The following is a 19,279-nucleotide window of genomic DNA, read 5'->3' as shown; positions in this document are numbered from 1 at the left end:
GGTACCAAAAAAGTTCAAACTTGTTATGTGATATGGTCACATGACACTTTTAATTTCTTCATTTAGCATGCATAAACCACCTAAAAGTAATGCATCAATAATTTAACTATTGCTTCTATTTTGTTACAATAGAAGAAAACCGAACCCTTAACTTAGTTAAATTCTAACTTATTTTCCTGCCCTAGAGCTTAATCTAATATATAATTATATTTTATATGTGATATGGTCACATGGCACTTTTAGCTTCTTCATTTGGCATGCATAAACCACCCAGAAGTATTGCATCATTAGTTTAACTATTGCTTCTATTTTATTACAGTAAAAGAAAACCGAACCCTTAATCAAGTTGAATTCTAACTTATTTTCCTAGTCTCATCGTTTGAGTTAACCCTAGAGTTTACTCTGATATATAAAGTTACTTGGGTGTTAGGATTGTCTTCCTTAACTTTATCACACCTCACATGGTGTTTTGAAAATTTTGGCACAATCCACCTAAATAAGCGTACATGTATACATACAAACCCGCTGTCCTTTTCAATAAGGCTTTCCCAAGAAATAAGGATGTCCAATGAGGAGAGAGAGTCCTATAATTGCAGATGAAAATTGCTCGACATAGTCACTAACAATGGAAAAGGATCCGGCGATGATCATTTTCCTGAGAATCTTGGGGATTCCGTGATAGTGACTATTCATTATATATCGTGCGGTTAAAAATTATTTCAAAATTTAAAATTTAAAATTAAATATAAATAGTACATAACGCAAAACTAACCATATGATGTACAATAAACGGTCACGATCACAGAATCCCCAGGAAACGGATCCGGCGAGAATCCTTTTCCACTAACAATGGAAGAGTTGTAGGGTTTCTGCCTAATCATGCCCAAACACGCATGCGGTGCACGTGCCTTGACGTTAACACTACCCTTTCAACCCTCTGCAAGGTTTGGCTTAGTACTGCAAACACACCAGGTGGGCTTTCATGCCTACTAATCACATCAGCATTAACCCAATGACACGGATTATACTCGTTGTGTATTTGTCTAATTATCGCTGAATTGTTTGCTTAAGCTGGTGATTAAAGGTCATCTTTAGGGAAGTAATGACGTACACAACACTCAGAAAATGAGAAACGATTTTCCAATGAAACAGTCCAATCTTTCATATTCCGTTCTATAGTTATTCTGTCTTAGCAAATCCAACTTGTTCTTAACATTTTGATGAACTTAATTTTCTTAATTTTCTGAGGATATGCTCCACCATCCATCATAATGTAATAACTATTATTATTACCACTTACACCACCATATTGTCACCACGCCTTTACCATGACCATTTCCTCCATCCACACCGCCACTACTGTCAGTGTCCTTGCCATGAGCGTCATCATCATTCCTACTATGACCACCATCAACACCACCATCACCATGATTGCCACCTTTGCCACCATCATCACCACCCTATTACTGCCACCATCCTTACTCCTCTACCACCCAAACATCGCCCCCGCCACCACAATCACCACCTTTGCTGTTATCACAGTCACCAAAACCATCAATTTTGACGTCATCATCTTTGCCAAAAATCATTATGTGACACTTCCACCTCCATCTTTCCCACCACCACAACTTCAATAAATGAAAACTAAAAAAAAAATTAAACAATCCACAAAATTCTAACATAATTTAGTCTCTAAAATTATGCATAATTCTATCATTTAACTCTTTTACCTTCCCCAAAAGTACATCATTAAAAGTTTATGGAATTCTATGGAGTTTATAATAATCAATAAAAATATACTAAATCCATGAATGTTTATCACCTCAAAAATTCAGGAAAAAAGTCTGTATAATTCTTAAAACACTACACCCCTAGCTTTGGAAAAGAGATGAGGGCTAATTAGAAGAATAATTTTTTTGAAAAATATGTTCGATTTTGTTGTTGACAACCAGTCACGCTTTCCAGGATAAAAACAAAGCCAACATCCCATATGCCACATCGGGAATCAAGTGTCATGCAATAAGATTTCATGGAGCCAGCAAATCTGCATTGCATGATTGGAAGTTTCCAGATGGGAAATTACCATTCAAGATTAACCGATCCTGACCATCCATTTTTATTTAGTTAACGGATTAAGCCTTAATCATCTGCATGAACGTGCAGACCACAAACATAAAACAATTTTTCTTTAAAAAGAAAACCATGAAACGATTAGTCGGTAAAACCCTGTAGTGATGGAAAAGGTTGGGCCATGCAACTACAAACGGGTCAAAACCATATACCAACGGTAGTGTATACGGCACCAATCCATTTCACACTTTTATGGTTCTGATTGAGCTTCGTGTACAGACAATCTCAGTCTTAGCCTCTTACTTTTGTATACGAAGTGAGCTGAATAATCATGATCTAGTTAAACAGCAAAATTGAGTTTTTTTTTTGTTGGATTGTGTAACCAACTCTCTAGGAAAATTCTTATTGGTCCACGTAGCATATCTATTAATTGAGCTAAATCAGAATCAGCATTTCCGAGAAAAAACTTATGTGGGATTGTTCCTTTCTAGTAGCAGTGTAAAGTGAACGCGTATCATCAAATTCAATCACATGTTATCTTTTAACTAGACTTTTTTTTCTACAACTTTGTATTGTCACGTGGCGGGAACAGTCTCACAAGAGTTTTCTCTCATTTCTAATAGTTTGAAATGAAAAAAGGCACCAATGTCACAACATGCTGAAAACCCAAATGAAATCTGTCCTAGCCAAGCAACTACTCTTGGAGCATATCTTCACATGCATCAATGATGGATCTCCCACCACCCCCACCTTTACTCAACAAGAACCACCATTACCATCTTCTCTGCTTCTCACTCACTCACTCCAGAACATATCTGCAGCTCCGACAGCATTACACAAATTAAGCTGCTCGTCTGCCACTTCCCCAGTCTCATCTCAACGTGTTCGTTTCGTGTTCCTCTCTCTCTCTCTTCCATCCGTACAATTTCCTGTTCAAACATGATGTATAGTTTTCTTCTCTCTTTTTCCCTACTCCCTTTTCCATCCACAACCAGCACGAGCCACCTGCCTGCACAGCATAAACTTCCAGCATATTCTTTTTAAAGCAGATAGGTCACAAGTGTGAAAGTCGAAACTAAACTACCCGAAAAGCAACAGGGGAAGCTGCAGCTATTATTAATACCCTTTTCTCACAAGACTTTAACCAACCTGAAAAATCTAGTTAGCAAAAACCGCTTTACTCGAACACAGAAGAACATGACATTTTCGTGCGCAAAAAACTTCTTCCGAAGGTTCTGTATTGATGAGTACCAACTAGACACTGTTGCTCAGAGCAGCTTCTTCTCTACTGATCTTCTGCCTTCCCTTGGTGCCAGAATCAACCAGTCTACTAAGCTCCGGAAATACATTATCTCGCCGTATAATCCTCGTTATAGGTGATGATCATCCTTCATAATTGCCACAATATATACTTCTCCGATTCTAATACTAAGCAAGATGCTTATTTTTCAGGACGTGGGAGATGGTACTTGTTCTTCTAGTCATCTACTCTGCGTGGATTTGCCCGTTCGAGTTTGCATTTCTCCCTTACAAGCAGGATGCTCTTTTCATCGTTGACAACATTGTCAACGGCTTCTTTGGCATTGACATCATTCTCACTTTCTTTGTTGCCTATCTCGACAGCCGCTCTTACCTTCTTGTTGACAATCCAAAGCAAATCGCAATGAGGTGTGTAAAAGGCTTAATTCTGGTTCGAAACAACTAACATATATTACATGTTTTAATTTCTCTGCAAGAAATAACCCTTTTTTTTCTTCCATACAATACAACCGAACAGGTACTTATCAACCTGGTTTCTTTTTGACGTGTGTTCCACTGCACCATTTCAGTCTATCAGCCTCCTCTTCACAAATCGCGGCAGCGAACTTGGGTTTAAAGTACTCAACATGCTCCGCCTCTGGCGCCTCAGACGAGTCAGCTACCTCTTTGCAAGGTTCCATCTTCCCTTGCGTTTGTTTTTTCTCCAAACTTTCCGGTTGACATAAAACTACCTATAGTTTTCTGCTTTCCTTCAAAATACACAAAACACTTACAAACCGTTTTCTGCTTTCCTTCAGACTTGAGAAGGACATCCGATTCAACTACTTCTGGATTCGCTGCACGAAGCTCATTTTTGTAAGCCCCGAAAAACCCCATAAGTGCATCACAATTCTCGTCTTTTTTCTCTTCACTATTTTAAACTCGGTGGCATCAAAACTTGTCCCCTGTCAAATTTCAGGTAACCCTTTTTGCAGTGCACTGCGCCGGATGCATCAACTATCTGATAGCAGACCGGTATCCTGATCCGAAAAGAACCTGGATCGGTGCAGTGTACCCGGATTTCAAACAAGACGGTCTCTGGAACAGATACGTTACTTCAATATACTGGTCCATCACAACACTAACAACCACTGGCTATGGAGATTTGCATGCTGAGAACCCTAGAGAGATGCTGTTTGATATTTTCTACATGCTCTTCAACTTGGGACTGAATTCTTACCTCATAGGAAACATGACAAATCTTGTAGTTCATTGGACCAGCAGAACCAGAATCTTTGTAAGTTTTAGTCCTCCTCCTTCCAGCTCTTAGTTTTTAGTACTGCAAATAAATAAATCAGCAGCTTCTGGGGGGGGGGGTTCTACTTCTGAATGGACTAGAACAAACCCCCAGTCACAATCAAAGTTTTAGAAAAAGGTCCCATGGCCATATATTACTTGCAAAAGACATGGAAATGTTTCCTTTGTATGCTCTCTTGCTACCCCACGTTTTGAAAGTGTTTCTTCAACCCTAACCCAACTCACATAAAATATTTGTTATGAGAGGTTACAAGTCCCCCATCCCCATGGGACAAATATACAGATCTAGTTTTTATATAATACTCAAACCGAAGAAAAATTCTTGGGTGTTATCGGTGATATACACCCATGTAAGTGTCTCAGCTGACTTTATTCCTTCGAGAGGGGATATAGTTCCTATCCCACTCATCGGTTTATCTTATTATTGATCGGCATAACTCACTGAAATCTTTCCACCGCGGTTGGGTGGGACCCAGACAGCTAGTGGATCAACCGTGAGTTGTTCAACCAAGGAACATGAGAAACCCACACAAGGGTGATGAGACAAAATCTCTGCGCGGACACAAAACCGTAATAGTTCTTACCCATAATACACCACGTATTAATTGTTGTTTTCTTTGATTTTGGTGTTTGATAGAGGGACACAGTGAGAGCTGCAACAGAATTTGCAGCAAGAAATGACTTGCCCCCAAGGATTCAGGACCAAATGCTCTCACATATATGCCTCAAGTTCAAGACAGAAGGACTGAAGCAGCAAGAGACCTTAAATGGTCTCCCAAAAGCCCTTCGTTCTAGCATTGCCCAACATCTCTTCTTCCCCATCATTCAAAACATCTACCTCTTTCAAGGAGTTTCTCATGAATTCCTCTTTCAATTGGTAAAATCATCACATTAACTTATTATCGTTCATACCACACCGAGTAACGTTATTCAGATACTAAGCACATTGCTAACACTCTCACTAATAGAAGTGAGTCTCAATGATAGGGCACACCTCTATTAGGTAGTTTGTCGACAGTGGTGTTAAGAGTTGTGTATCGAAATAGCATTATTGTTGCTCACAAGATGCTAAAACTATGTGTTCTCCTCTTAAGGTTTCAGAAATAGATGCAGAGTATTTTCCGCCCAAGGAAGACGTAATTCTGCAAAACGAGGCTCCGACCGATCTATACATACTGGTTTCCGGTGCGGCGGTGAGCCGGCTTAACTCTTACCTCTTGCATAATCTCCTAACGTTCTTAAAAATGCTTTCCGACCTGAGGTTCATTTTGGAAAAATTTATGGTTGCAGGATCTGGTGTCCAATATTGATGGGCAAGATCAAGTAAGTCACATATGCACATGTATACAGACCCTTTCAAAAAGGGGATCCCATTTTGCGGGATGCGAGAGTCCGGTTGACCTGAAATACATACTTGGTCGATTGGCTCTGACATCCCGCAAAGGGCAAACCTGGTCCTGATTATAAACATTTCAATACCGTGTGAGATTGGAGAACAGGAAATATCCGATTTCACTCTTAAACAGGTTATTGGAAAGGCTACTGCGGGGGATACTTTGGGGGAAATCGGAGTATTATGTCATAGGCCGCAGCCTTTCACCATTCGGACAACCGAACTTTCCCAAATATTACGACTCCGCAGAAGTTCACTCATGACCACTATACAAGCAAACAGGGATGACGAGCAGATTATCATGAACAACATTTTTCTGGTACGGAAACAAAATTGTTTACGGAAAAATGTACATGCAGTCATGCACACCACCCTTCTCTTCCAAGACTGATATTCTGTATTCTACTTTACAGAAACTGAAGGAACAAGAAGGGTTGGGCTGTGAATATCCACATACCGAAGGATGCTGTTCTTGCGCGGGGTGCAAAGATAACTCGCATCAAGAACCATCAATGCAGGAAGCAAGGAATGATTTGTTTACAGGTTCAGAGACTATAGAAAAGAGCGAAATAGGCAAAGCTGATATTTCAACTAGATGTGCAATGGATGTCAGCACGATGGCTGAGGATGGCCAGACGGCTCTTCACACAGCTGTTTGCCAGGGAGATTTGGAAATGGTCAAAATTTTGGTCGAAGGAGGAGCAAATGTAAACAAACCAGATGCCAGAGGATGGACGCCGAAAGATCTGGCACAACAGCAAGGAAACAAGAGCATAACTGACCTCTTACGACGATATGAGAATAGGAGAGCAGCCGAACATAGAATACAGTTTATTGAACTGGAAACATCTGAAATCACCAGGAATTGTAAAAGAAATTCCAAAAGACACGAGGGTGCCCAATTTTCCCACTCTCACCAGAAAGAAGTACCCATAAAGTGCTACCCGAGCAATTCTGGCCCAGATAGAGAAGGGATGAGATCAATCAACAATAGAGTAACTATCCACATGCATTTTCAGAATGGAACTGCGTCGGAAAGGCAGCTTGCAAAGTTAATAATCCTACCTGATTCGATCGAAGAGCTGCTCAGAGTTGCCAGTAAGCCTTCTTTTTCTCACCTCAAAACGCACGTTTAGACAATCCTGAATTATAAGTTCTTATAAATTAGACAATATTCAACAAAGGTAAGACCAAATTGAATGTCAAAAACATACCTTGAGCAGGATCAGCATACACTTTTCATAAACGCCATAGCTTTGTCTTCACACTTTATGACATTGCAGGTGATAAGTTCGGAGGACACAAACCTACAAAAGTTGTGAACGCAGAGAATGCAGAAATAGATGACATAAGTGTTGTTCAAGATGGTGATCACCTGTTTCTTCTCCATAACGACTGAAATACTGTGAATTCTGATGTGACTAGATCTCATTAAAATACAACTATGTAGATGCAAAGATAGCTTGTAACTTTTTAGGCAATGTATAATAAGAGAGTACAGAAATTTTGATGTAACTAAAACCAGTAATACTACTGGAAAAGTGCAAGAGTCAATTACAGAATATGGCTCTTAATACTTTGGATGTGTAAAACCCCGTCAGGTAATTAATCAAAATAATAAAATAGCAAGAACTACGTATTAAAATCCTCTCATTATCTGGTTTACCCCCAGTACAGGGACGTCCAGGTCTTGTATCTTTATCACGTAGAAGAATCCCCGATGAATTGCAAGAGAAAATAAACAAACTAAGCCGCCTCTAAAACTTCAACCAGGGTATTGACTGTTTTCTGGAATCAGATGTGCTCTCTAAATATGTATGAAACACCAGGAAGTCTCAAGAAAGCGTCCATGTTTGCGCCTGCTACCATATAATTTGTCCATACATACTTTCCTTCCTTTGAATTGATGCTTTAATGCAACAAAGTTTTATCCCATCTTGGCAGTGCCTTCAATTGGAATAGGATGAGCTTCTGTGTTAAAAACAAACTTATCCAATGGAATAACAGAACTATCTCCAAACAGCAAGTAAAAGTACTTCAGAGTCTCGCCCAAAAAGAACGTCTCCATCTTGTCTCTTTTATGAGGAGGAACTGAAGTTACATCATCCAAAGAACTGTATCCACCAGTATCAACCCTGGTATATTTCTCAAATGCTTCAAAAATCTGCCAACCCCATTCACGATATCTGCAATGTGCTAGTACGTAAGTGAAAGTGTTCCAGAAGGGGTTATGACTTATCCCCTACGCATGTGTTATTCATGGGGATTTGAAATGGATTGATGCATAAGAAAGAAAGTAAAAGCATAAGCATACTTTGGATCTTCTGTGATGCGGTACAAGACAAACAATGATTCCACTGTTTCAGGACGCAAGAGATTATGACGATCAGCAGGCTTGATGATTATGTCATTCATATATTCAGAACTCTTGTTACCACCATCAAGACCTCCTTCAGAAAATTCCTGCTTCGATAAGAGTTGTCAAGTCCACTGGTAAAATATAGACAATATAAAGTTGAAAAAAAACCAAAAAACATGATAATAAGTTCATGGATCTCTTCCCAAACAACTTAAAACCAATCCAAAACTAACCATTGTATGGAAATAAGCAATTTCTGGAGCAAGACCAGTAGAGGTTACTGAATACATTTCAAAGCATGTTTTAGCCAGATCTTCTGCAAGTTTCAAATTTTCTAGGTCCTCAAAATTAAGCATATTATTTCTCATTGCTTCTTCCTTGGTAAGGCCTTTCGTGGCCCCAAGTGCAAGAGTGCCAGGCAAGAAACATACCTGCAAAAGGCAGTACAAAATGTCACATTAAGACACATTTTCAAAAGAGCAAGGATGCCGATCATCATTCTAATGACAGGTACGTGCTTTTCCAGGTACCACAAAAAGCTAAACATACGTGAATTTTGTGGTTGTGCAAAATACTTACAACTGGAAAGAACATAAAGCTAAATATTAACAATCAATTTTAAATTAAATAAGTTAGAAGGTTTCATATAGCAGGATGAGGACAGAGGTTGCCATCACAATTTTCAGTGGACTGTTTCCTGCGAATAATGGTAATTGCTTTCTCTCACATAATCCCAGCCCGAATCCTTAAACAACAACAGCAACAACAAAGCCTTATCCCACTATGTGGGGTCGGCTGTATGAATTGCTTTCTCTCGTCATGCTAGACGTCAAAACTTTGATTAAGTAAATTCAATGCCACCTACACGTCACTGTCCTATGTGGGGCAACATGATGTCCAACTAGTCAACCTTTTCCTTCTCTGACTTGAACAAACTTATAAGCTATCTAAATGCCAAAGATTTTGTGAAGTATAACATACCAGGTGGTCCATTTTGGAACTAAAAGAACTATCAGCTCCAAAAGGCAATTCCCCTACAAAAACCAATCCATTGGGGATTGATTTCTGAACTAGACGGTGTCTGACACCCTTCATTGCTTCCTCGTACATATCACGGAGATAAGTAAAATTACTTTCCCGTTTTTTCTGAAGCCAAACTTTCAGTAGGTATTCATAGTAGCTGTCACCACGAGATCCCAGTCTTATATTTTCTCCAGCAAATTCACCAGTGCTAGGGCTGCAGACAATATAGACAACATCAACAAAAAAATATATAGTAAACCAATAAACTAGGAGAAAATCAAGAAGAAACATGGGAGACGCCAACTCCCAAACAAATTTTGGTAAAAAATAGAAACATAAAGATAAAACACATTCTCAACTCACAAGAACAAATAAATACATATGTTTCAGGAAAACTAATAATAATTCAAAATATCCACCAAAATTTGTATCCATGAGACCTAGGGCACTACTAGAATCAGTAATTTTCAGCACCCTCTTCAATAAGAATACTCATATCATAACAGTTTAAACACATGGACCACACATTGTCCAAAAAAGGAAGACGAAGGGATAACTTTTACTGCTTAAGTTATTACATATATAGGCTACATGGGATCAACCAGGTGAGCAATTCTCATAAAAGAACAAAGAAGTACACTCTTACATATGTTTCGTTCTTAGTTAAGCAATAGGGGGGCCTTTTCATATTCCCAGCTCTACATTTTAATTTCTAAGACCCAACTATATAAATGTTTCAATCAACCTACATGCCATACCATAATATAATGCATGCAATAAATAATCATCATTCAAGAAAAATACAAATAATTTTTTGCAGCGTTAATGACACAGAAAGGCACTCCTCAGTACAAGGAAAATGTCAACACGATGCTAGACTTATGAACAAGAATTAAGAAATTGAAAAGAATAATGATGTAAGTATTAGTATAATATTTCAGACTCATACCTTATAAATATGGGTATCAGTCCTTCCACCTTAGGCAGAGTCTTTATGTGTTCCAAGACCTTCATAGACTCCACAGTGTACTTTGGATCACCAGAAACTGAACTTAGATAATTGAACTCAAGCTGCAAAGTAGAGACTTCTGAAGTACTACTAAGACCATCGGGAGCTGGATGCGCTGAAGGATCTCGAAGAACAATATCACCAAAAGGAATAGCAGTTGGACTGGAAGTAAAACCAGTTAGCAGACGATCAGCTAAGTTCTTAGCAGTTTCTAGATAAACAACTGGCTTAGGTCCTTTATGTGTAGGGTCCATCCCATTTTCCACAGAACTCAGATGATATGCACTTAAAAGACCACCCAAAACACGTATTGTAGTTTCAAATAAATTGACTTGTCCTGTCTGATTAATCTTATTTGAAAGTTGTGTTTCAATCCATAATCCAGCTTCAGAAACAACTTCGTCAGCACCCATTATCATCGCAGTGTCAAGAGCATCCACAATAGTTGCACCTAGACCACCTAACCCATCAACCCCCCGCTTGCTCACGGGCATCAACTCATCATAACCCATTGCATACTTTTTATATCCCAACCACGCATGAATAAACGCCTTCTTGACATTCTGTTGCCTAGCTATCCATTTCGGGTCAGAATTTAACTTCCTATGATCAAGACCAATGTTGCCACGACTACCTTTTTCATCAGGCGGTAACTGAGGAGGAAGCCTCGGTGGTTTTCTGAAAATATTTCCAAACCTAATGCCGCCACTCTTAATGTGCTCATACGTACCATTATTACCACCTTTCACTAATCCATCAGTGGTGGGACTAGTATGTGTGAGCATAAGATACGCTACACCGAATATCATTAGTAAAAGTAGAAACTTTCCTGTACTACAACTCATACAATGATTCTTTACGTTACTGGTCTGTAAAGTTTGAGTTATCACCTGGGAAACAAGAAATAGAAACTCAATTGGTTTTACAGAATATTTAGAAAGAATTCACACCAGCCATATGAAAAATTGAGAAGATTATGATTCAATTGTGATTATATTCATAAATTTAGCTGTTAAAGTCGTTGAAAGTCGAAACTTGAAAACAGAGGAGCATCATACAATATTAATCCAGAATGTAAAGAAAATTAAAATTTCAGCTCGATGAACAGACAATAAATTGAATCGATATACAGAAGTAATCGCAATCGGAATCATGAATCGAAGTCAACGAAAGGGAGAAAATGGAAGAGATCTGAGGAATGGAAGACCTTGAAGAAGGAGCGATGGCGGAACTTGGCGTTGTCGTAGTGGACATCTTTCTTGGAGTAAGGTAGAGACTTGGACGACATGCTCGATCCGATCGTCGTCGCCGCCGCCGCCGCCGCCTTAGGGTTCCGTTCTCAGTCCTCAGCTCCGCCTCTAATCGGAGGCTGAGAGGCACCGCGGGGGGACTTGGATCGAAATCCCGCCGGAATCTGATTTCGTGAGAAAATGAGGGAAAATGTTGGATTTTGGTTTTTGGAATCGTGAGAATTGGATTCGCGGGAATGTTAGAATGGCGATGAGCGATCGTTCAGGACTGAAAGCTCCTCCTCTCTCCAGTTTTTGAGAGAGAGAGAGAGAGTTATTGTTGACCGTTGGATGAAAACGCCATGATGGGCAATTTCTATCGGACTTGCTCGGACGTTGCGAGAGTTGACTTGGAAGTCCACAATCACTGTAACCAGAAATTTTCCATTCTGACAGGAACACTGTAGTACATTGCGTATTTTTATATAATGGTGAAATTTTTTATTTTTTAACATACAAAATCCATTATTTTTTAAAAATTAAGTTCCAACAAAAATAAAAATAAAAGTAGCAAATAAATTTAAATAATAATTCTTGACAATATCAATTGGTCAGGCAATTTGACTGCAATGAGATTATTTGGTCATATCATGTACTGATTCAATTGTAATCGGATTTGAAATTCTTATTTTTGCATGTTCGTTATGTCAATTTATCAAGAGGCCTTCATCGTTTTTAGGTAGACTGAGTTGATCATAACTCCCTTCGATTGATCTTTTTAATTGGGTCGCAGTCGGTCCTTTGTAGTAGGGCGGGTCACGCTGTCGAGAAGCTTTCCCTACAATCAGAAGTAAACAACCAATGAATTAAAACAATGAAAATTATCGTATTACTATCTATTTATATTATCATTTATATCATTAGAGATGGAATCTACATTTCTTGGTGAGAGCAACTTCTATTACATAGATGATATAAATAGATGGGAAGTGTGAAATTATTTTTAAAACAATGGAATTTCTGAACAAAATTGCTTGATGGGCCCATTTCTATTAAAAAATGGTACAAATGATGATATAAATAGATAGTAAATATAACATTACTTATGTCTAAATAGTACCCCAAGCAAAACAAGACAAACGTAAAATAAATAGTGAATGCAGTATTACTTCTAATTAGTACCCCAAACAAAACAAAACAAGACAAACGTAAAATAAATAGTAAATGTAGCATTACTTCTAATTAGTACCCAAAACAAAACAAAACAAAACAAACCAAACGTAAATGTTTAAAATGTCACTTATCTACGTTAATACAAGCATCCCACTAATCCTTTTGTTTCTTAAAACACAGGTGTTTAGGTCTTGGCTATATATAATGTAAGCTTTCTTGGGATTAACACCTTTCTCAAATTCCAAATTTCATTTCTTCATCATAAATTCACCAAGAACCCAACTCTTCTCAACTCTCTCATGGGTTTCAGTAACAGTCAAATCACCCTCAACTGCATGATCTGCACCTTCCTCTTCCTCATCCGCACCCCCTCCTCTTCCGCCCTCATCTCCTCCTCCTCATCCACCTCCGCATCACCAAAACCCCACGACATCCAACCCCAAACCCCAACAGCCGCCATACCCCCGGCCGCCGCCACCCAATACCGAGTGTTCTACATCAAGAACACGCCGCTGTTTGAAATGGACAAACAAGATCCGATCAAGAAGCACAGAAAGATGAGGCACAAGAGGAACATGAATAAGAAGACGACCAAGAAAGACTTCAAAACGGCGCCGTTCTCGGTGATGCTGCCCAAGGGTTTCGTCCCGCCTTCCGGTTCGTCGCCTTGCCACAATGCGTACCCCAACTCCGTCGCTTTCTTCTGCGACCTCGCTCCCACTGCTGCAAAACCCTAAACCGCCGCTGTTTCATTTTGTTCCCGCGCACGTGCATGCGTGCCACGCGACGATGAAAACAAATGATGAAGAAGATCGATGGACTGGAGGAGTACTTTTTCTGTTAGTTTTCGACTTTCTTTATGATTTTCTTGGTGAATTTTGTTTCGGATCTGTCACCCGCCTTTTTGCTTGAAGCGCTAGGGTTCGTAAAATAAGGTTGCCCAAGAGAACATCAATTGTAAAACACTTTATTGTTAGCCTATATCAATATATAGGTATATATGAATTACATCTGCTCTCTGTGTTTTATGTTATTTCAATTTTTTTTTTAATAAAAATGTTACGCTATTCATTAATTGAAGAACAATTCGTACAAGATGATAGAATTTCGGGTAAAATGCAAGGCCGAGGACTAGGAAAAAAATGGTGTCGCATATCATATTTTAAATGGATATGATAAGAAAATGCCTCTTTTCTCACCTTAATTTCTTAATGTATGAAATTTGATTAATGAATTAATTAGTAATATACTGCGCATGTTGAGACATAATGTTGCTGAAATGTCTGTTGCTTGTGACAAACACACATACACATGTATACAGATTTGGGCATGTTTGATTCGTCCTAGATCATACAGAAAGTCAATGGTGGGTGAGTGTGTGAGAATTTAAGCCGCCGGAAAATAGGAAGAGGGCATGTGAATATGCATCGTATGAGTCCCATGAGAGATCGATGGGAGGGCACACGGCACGCACTTGTTTTGTTTGGGTTGTCGAAGTTTTCGTAGCGTATACTCCAACTCCATGCATGGACGGGGCTCTCTTTCTTTGCAATATGTCAATCTGCGTGCAAATCTATACATCCCTTATACAGTACACACACACACACACACTAGCTATAGCCTTCACATTTTGGTTTAGCGAAAATTCTATGGTATTCGGAGTATGAAATATTTTGAAATTTTGAGACCGTTAGATTTTGATTTTGTGCTTGATTTGAAAATGATGTAAATTAGAAACTTGACTTAAAGAATTAAATGTAAGTAGAACACATTGCCCCTCTAGTGATTCATTTTCACGTGTTTTAGTAAACATTGAGGAAGACGAGAAAGGAAATGCTTCAAATACCAATGTTTAATAAACCCATGGATTTGAAGAAATATAATAATTTAAGTTGTTATTCTATGTAGGTAAACCTATCAATAATTTAACGAGACAATGACATAAAGTCGGGAAATGTTTGGGCAACCTTTATATTACTTGAATAGTTTTACTTTCTCATATAACAACGCATAGGTGGCCACTTAGTACTACAGTCTGGTAGTATTCCTCTTACTTAAAAATAAGAGGTCTTAAGTTCGAATCTCGTGGATGGCGAATTTGATACCGAATTAGGTTGCCCATTGTGTGGTTTAATCAAACTCCATCTTCCCCTAGTGTAAAAATATCGATGTATTAAAAAAAAACAACGCATGGGTGGCTTCAGATACGGCCTATACGACATATCTCGCCCATTTTAAGGGCCTAGTGCATCCAATTAAGCATTGGGCCCAAACTCCGGCCCAGACCAACAAGGCCCATCCGATCACACACCCAAGCCCCATGCTCAAGGACAGAGATTCAGCTTCAATAGTGAATTACCAACGGTCCCAACCTAACCAAAAGAGGAGGGAAGAGTGTCTCAGACTCTCTATGTACTGCAAGTTTGCAACGACAAAATGTCAGTGAGAACTTCCATCAAACACCTGGAGTGCCACCGCTCCCCAATCCTCAAAACTCTCACTCGCTCTCTCTCATGGTCGCTCTCCACCCGGCCGCAGTCGCCAAAGTCGCCGCCTTCAAAGCTAGATCAGCAAGATCCCTACTCGCTCCTCAAGCAAGACCCAATCGAAATCTGCTCTTCTCTGTGGGTCAAGGCCTTCTCTTCCCCGCCCACCATCGCCTTCCCCAACCTCACTGGCTTCCTCTCCAAATTCGACCTCTGGGTATTGGCCTACCAGCGTTCCTGCGCCCACGTGACCGGCACGTTCCCGCCCCGCAGCGCTATCCACTCCCACGTCCTCCATGACCTCCTCTCCCTTCGAAACTCCGTCGTTCGGGGGAGTTTCTCCTGGAACAAGAAGACCCAGCAGTATATCCGAAGCCCCAATGACAAACCCAGCAAAGAGATCGTATCCAAGCGTAAGCTCCAGGCTATGCTCGAGTCTGACGAGCCCTGCTTCCAAGACCGGGTCGTTCAGGAGGTCCTTTTGATGATACTGGAGCCTGTTTTCGAGGCCCGGTTTTCGCCAAAGTCCCACGCTTTTCGACCCGGAAGGAATGCCCACACGGTTATTCGGACCATCCGGAGCAACTTCGCCGGGTACTTGTGGTTTCTGAAAGGAGATATCAGTGAGATTTTTGACAATGTGGATAGGAATTGTGTAATGGGTTGCTTAGAGCAGGCCGTGAGAGACAGGAAAATACTGGGTTTGATCCAATCGGCTGTCCGAGCACCGAATCGAAAACAGAGTGATGGTGATGGCGAATGGCCGAAGAACAAAAAGAAGAAGAAAGCGGCTAAGAAGAAGAAGAAGATTTTGAACGACAAGGAGCCGAAGCCAGACCCGTATTGGTTGAGGACGTTCTTCAACTTTGCACCTGAAGAAGCTGCTAAGGTACCTTCTTATGGACATTGTGGAATTTTGAGTCCTTTACTTGCTAATGTTTGTCTTAATGAATTGGATCAAGTTATGGAGGATAAGGTAGTTGAGTTTTTTAAGCCATCTAGTCTCGATTCTATATGGAAAAACTCGATAAATGATGGTTGTCATAACCCGTCTTGGCCAGAGTTTGTTCCTTCTAGTGGGAATGAGAAAACTAGAAAAATGGATTATATTCGATATGGGGGTCATTTCTTGATTGGTATTCGAGGGCCTAGAGAGGATGCGGTGGATATTCGTAAGCAAATAATTGAGTTCTGTGAGAGAAGACTTGGGATAAGGTTGGATAACTCCAAGGTGGAGATTGAACACATAACTAGGGGAATTCAGTTCTTAGACCATATAATTTCCCGAAGGGTTATACACCCCACGCTTAGGTACACAGCCTCTGGAGGCAATGTTGTGAGCCAAAAAGGGGTGGGGACTCTCCTTTCGGTTACTGCTAGCTTACAACAATGTATTCGCCAATTCAGGCGGCTTGAGTTTGTTAAGGGCGATAAAGATCCTGAGCCACTGCCCTGCACTCCAATGCTTTACTCTGGTCAAGCTCATACCAATTCCCAGATGAATAAGTTGTTAGAGACCATGGCTGATTGGTACAAGTATGCTGATAATCGCAAGAAAGTTGTTGGGTTTTGTGCCTATGTTATTCGTAGTTCTTTGGCTAAACTGTACGCTGCAAGATATAGACTAAAATCACGAGCCAAGGTGTATGGAATAGCTTCACGTGATCTCAGTCGTCCACTGAGGGAGAGCAGCAACAATTCTGCACCCGAATATTCTGATCTACTGAGGGTGGGACTTGTTGATGCAATCGAAGGTGTTCGGTTCTCACACATGTCTCTGATTCCATCTTGTGATTACTCTCCATTTCCTAGAAATTGGGTCCCGGATCATGAGCGGCTCTTACGTGACTATATCAGACTTGAAGACCCAAAATTCTTTTGTGCCTTGCATAGATCAATTAAACGAGATGGTTTAATTTTGCCTCAAGATGAGATATCTGAAATTCTGTGGGATTTCAAAACCGTTGGGGTTCGGAACTATAAGCTAAGGGAAGAAAGAGAAACAAGAAAAGATTGCGTTGAAGTGCCTGGCACATGATGAATTCTATCAGAGAATGGCAACTGGAACTTCATCAAGAGTTGAACGGGGTAGTGCACCTGCTTGGAATGCTAATATCGTCCATTTCATGAAGGGATGTCAACTTTCCAATATATTGCTTCTTTCTGAGTCTAGCTGCTTTTAATTGTTGCTGGACTGAAGGACTCTGCACGCCTGTATATTTGAGTGATTGAAATTTGCAATGCGACAGTAAGAAAAGCAAGAAAAGTACCAACGTTCAGCGCAAATGAGAAGTCAGAAGTGACGGATTTGGGACAATGATTAGGGCCAAGTTTCCTCCTATGATTTTCCCTCAAGAATGTTGCTAAGCAAACACTTCAGTGCTCACTGTCGTCCTTTTCAACTTCGTCTTTAAATGCCGAAGCCGGGAATGTTGCGGTCAGGCTAGCGGGAACTTTAAAGGTAAGCTTGTCTGAAGAGAGATCATCGAAGTAGATTTCACAAACGGAAATCCAGACGAATACTTCCTTACTGGCAACACCAGTGAGCTTCGTGATCCTACCTTTCTCAACCAGCATTGTCAGCTCATCATCTTAAGAGACGGTCTTGCCAATGCTCTTAAACTTGTGCGTTGTCTTCTTCTGCTTCAGCCTCACGAAGCCTGATGGCTGGTGGTGGCCCATCTCCTCGATGTCTGCCCTGATGAGGCCTTTGGGGAAGAGACAGTTCCTTCAGAAGCTCATGGAACTTCTGCTTGCACAGAGCTTCACCGTGGTAAGTTTCTGCGTTGCTTCGATGAGTTTTGATTAGTGCCGAAGACATGTTTGAGAATGGAATTGTTTGGGAAGGATCAAGAACTGGTGGTGGGAGGAAATGGAGTGCAGGATTTGGATTTATATTGTATGCAAAGCTCTGGCTGCAAGTTGCTTGCCATTGAAGTAACAGAAACCTAACGTGGCTAGATTTCCAGGGTTCAGGGTTAAAGAATCCTGAAAGCTGTACCAAACGGGCCTTGAATCTGGCTAGATTTTCAGCTTCCTAATACACTCTAATTGCACATTAATGCTTTGATTAATGTCATCTTTTAGCATGAATTAGCTGCTCAAATCTACACACTTTTAGACATTCAAATTTTTTTAATTAAGGGACTTTTGGAGGTTGGTCCCCAATCCTTTTAAGGATTAACAATTAAATAAACACGCACATTATATGCTCTTATTCAAGAAAGTGATTTTCGCACTCACTTTCTTTGTGTGCTTCTTAAAGTTGACAAATCAAAGGATAATACAAGGACACGAGCAAGAAGAAGAATGCAAATGAAAAAAACATGAGTGTGAAAATCACTCACAATTTTTTTGAATCGATGACCTTTTTCTGGATTATAATTTCTAAAAAAATAGGTATTGTACAACTATTCATCAAGTTAAAACAAGGGGTGTGCTATTCACACACCCCTTTTTACTTCTCACACACCCCTTGTTAATTTCTGTCAGTTGATTTTCTTTAATTCATTCGATTCGACGGCTGAAAACCAAAAATGTGTGAGAGAAGTAAAAAAGGGTGTGTGGATATCACACCCCTAAAACAATATCAAATATACTGCACATTTAGAAAAGAAATATAAATTTTAGTAAACAATAAATTGTTATGACTATCTTACTTTAGTTTTATTTTTAGATGTTAATCTGGATATTTCTTTTAATGAAAAGTCACTTTGCACCTAACCAGCAATTAACAATTGGGCATTAGATGCTAAAATTAAACCTCAGAAGTACCACTTCAGCCTAATTAACCGTGTCCCGCAGTTGGTGTTAATGTTACTCCACGAAATTCATAAACACATTTAGATTAGAGGGGGTCAAGCCAAAAATTAGCAACCACAGCTACTAGATTCAGCATGTTTCTCCAAAAACTAGTTTCTATTTGAGCAATAATTTCGATTTTCCACCCATATGAGAAAGTTCACTTTGAGGAGTGCAAGA

At 39.8% G+C, this 19,279-nt stretch overlaps 4 protein-coding genes across 4 annotated transcripts; 3 read left to right on the top strand and 1 right to left on the bottom strand.

The window, feature by feature from the left end:
* The first annotated feature begins 3,134 nt into the window (after positions 1 to 3,134).
* On the top strand, positions 3,135 to 7,672 carry LOC103444001 (potassium channel KAT1-like). Its single transcript, XM_008382908.4, has 11 exons — positions 3,135 to 3,446; positions 3,523 to 3,738; positions 3,848 to 4,003; positions 4,128 to 4,185; positions 4,289 to 4,606; positions 5,264 to 5,503; positions 5,721 to 5,819; positions 5,917 to 5,949; positions 6,153 to 6,338; positions 6,433 to 7,117; positions 7,303 to 7,672. Exons 1-11 carry the CDS (start codon positions 3,268 to 3,270, stop codon positions 7,416 to 7,418), a joined length of 2,286 nt encoding a protein of 761 aa, XP_008381130.1. The 5' UTR covers positions 3,135 to 3,267; the 3' UTR covers positions 7,419 to 7,672.
* On the bottom strand, positions 7,467 to 12,095 carry LOC103444000 (mannosyl-oligosaccharide 1,2-alpha-mannosidase MNS3). Its single transcript, XM_008382907.4, has 6 exons — positions 11,618 to 12,095; positions 10,351 to 11,300; positions 9,360 to 9,615; positions 8,612 to 8,809; positions 8,334 to 8,482; positions 7,467 to 8,205 (listed from the first exon to the last, which is right to left on the bottom strand). The coding sequence occupies exons 1-6, from the start codon at positions 11,696 to 11,698 to the stop codon at positions 7,947 to 7,949; spliced, it is 1,893 nt and encodes a 630-aa protein (XP_008381129.2). The 5' UTR covers positions 11,699 to 12,095; the 3' UTR covers positions 7,467 to 7,946.
* Positions 12,096 to 13,111: 1,016 nt separating this feature from the next.
* LOC103444017 (uncharacterized) lies at positions 13,112 to 13,549 on the top strand. The gene has a single exon (XM_008382925.1). It carries the CDS (start codon positions 13,112 to 13,114, stop codon positions 13,547 to 13,549), a length of 438 nt encoding a protein of 145 aa, XP_008381147.1.
* Positions 13,550 to 15,171: 1,622 nt separating this feature from the next.
* On the top strand, positions 15,172 to 18,391 carry LOC108173980 (nuclear intron maturase 1, mitochondrial). Its single transcript, XM_017334074.3, has one exon. It carries the CDS (start codon positions 15,249 to 15,251, stop codon positions 17,334 to 17,336), a length of 2,088 nt encoding a protein of 695 aa, XP_017189563.1. The 5' UTR covers positions 15,172 to 15,248; the 3' UTR covers positions 17,337 to 18,391.
* Positions 18,392 to 19,279: the final 888 nt, after the last annotated feature.

This window comes from Malus domestica, chromosome 05 (assembly GCF_042453785.1).
Source record: "Malus domestica chromosome 05, GDT2T_hap1".
Lineage (NCBI taxonomy): Eukaryota > Viridiplantae > Streptophyta > Magnoliopsida > Rosales > Rosaceae > Malus > Malus domestica.
Note: the sequence above shows the minus strand (reverse complement) of the source record. Positions and strands in the feature narration are given on the sequence as shown.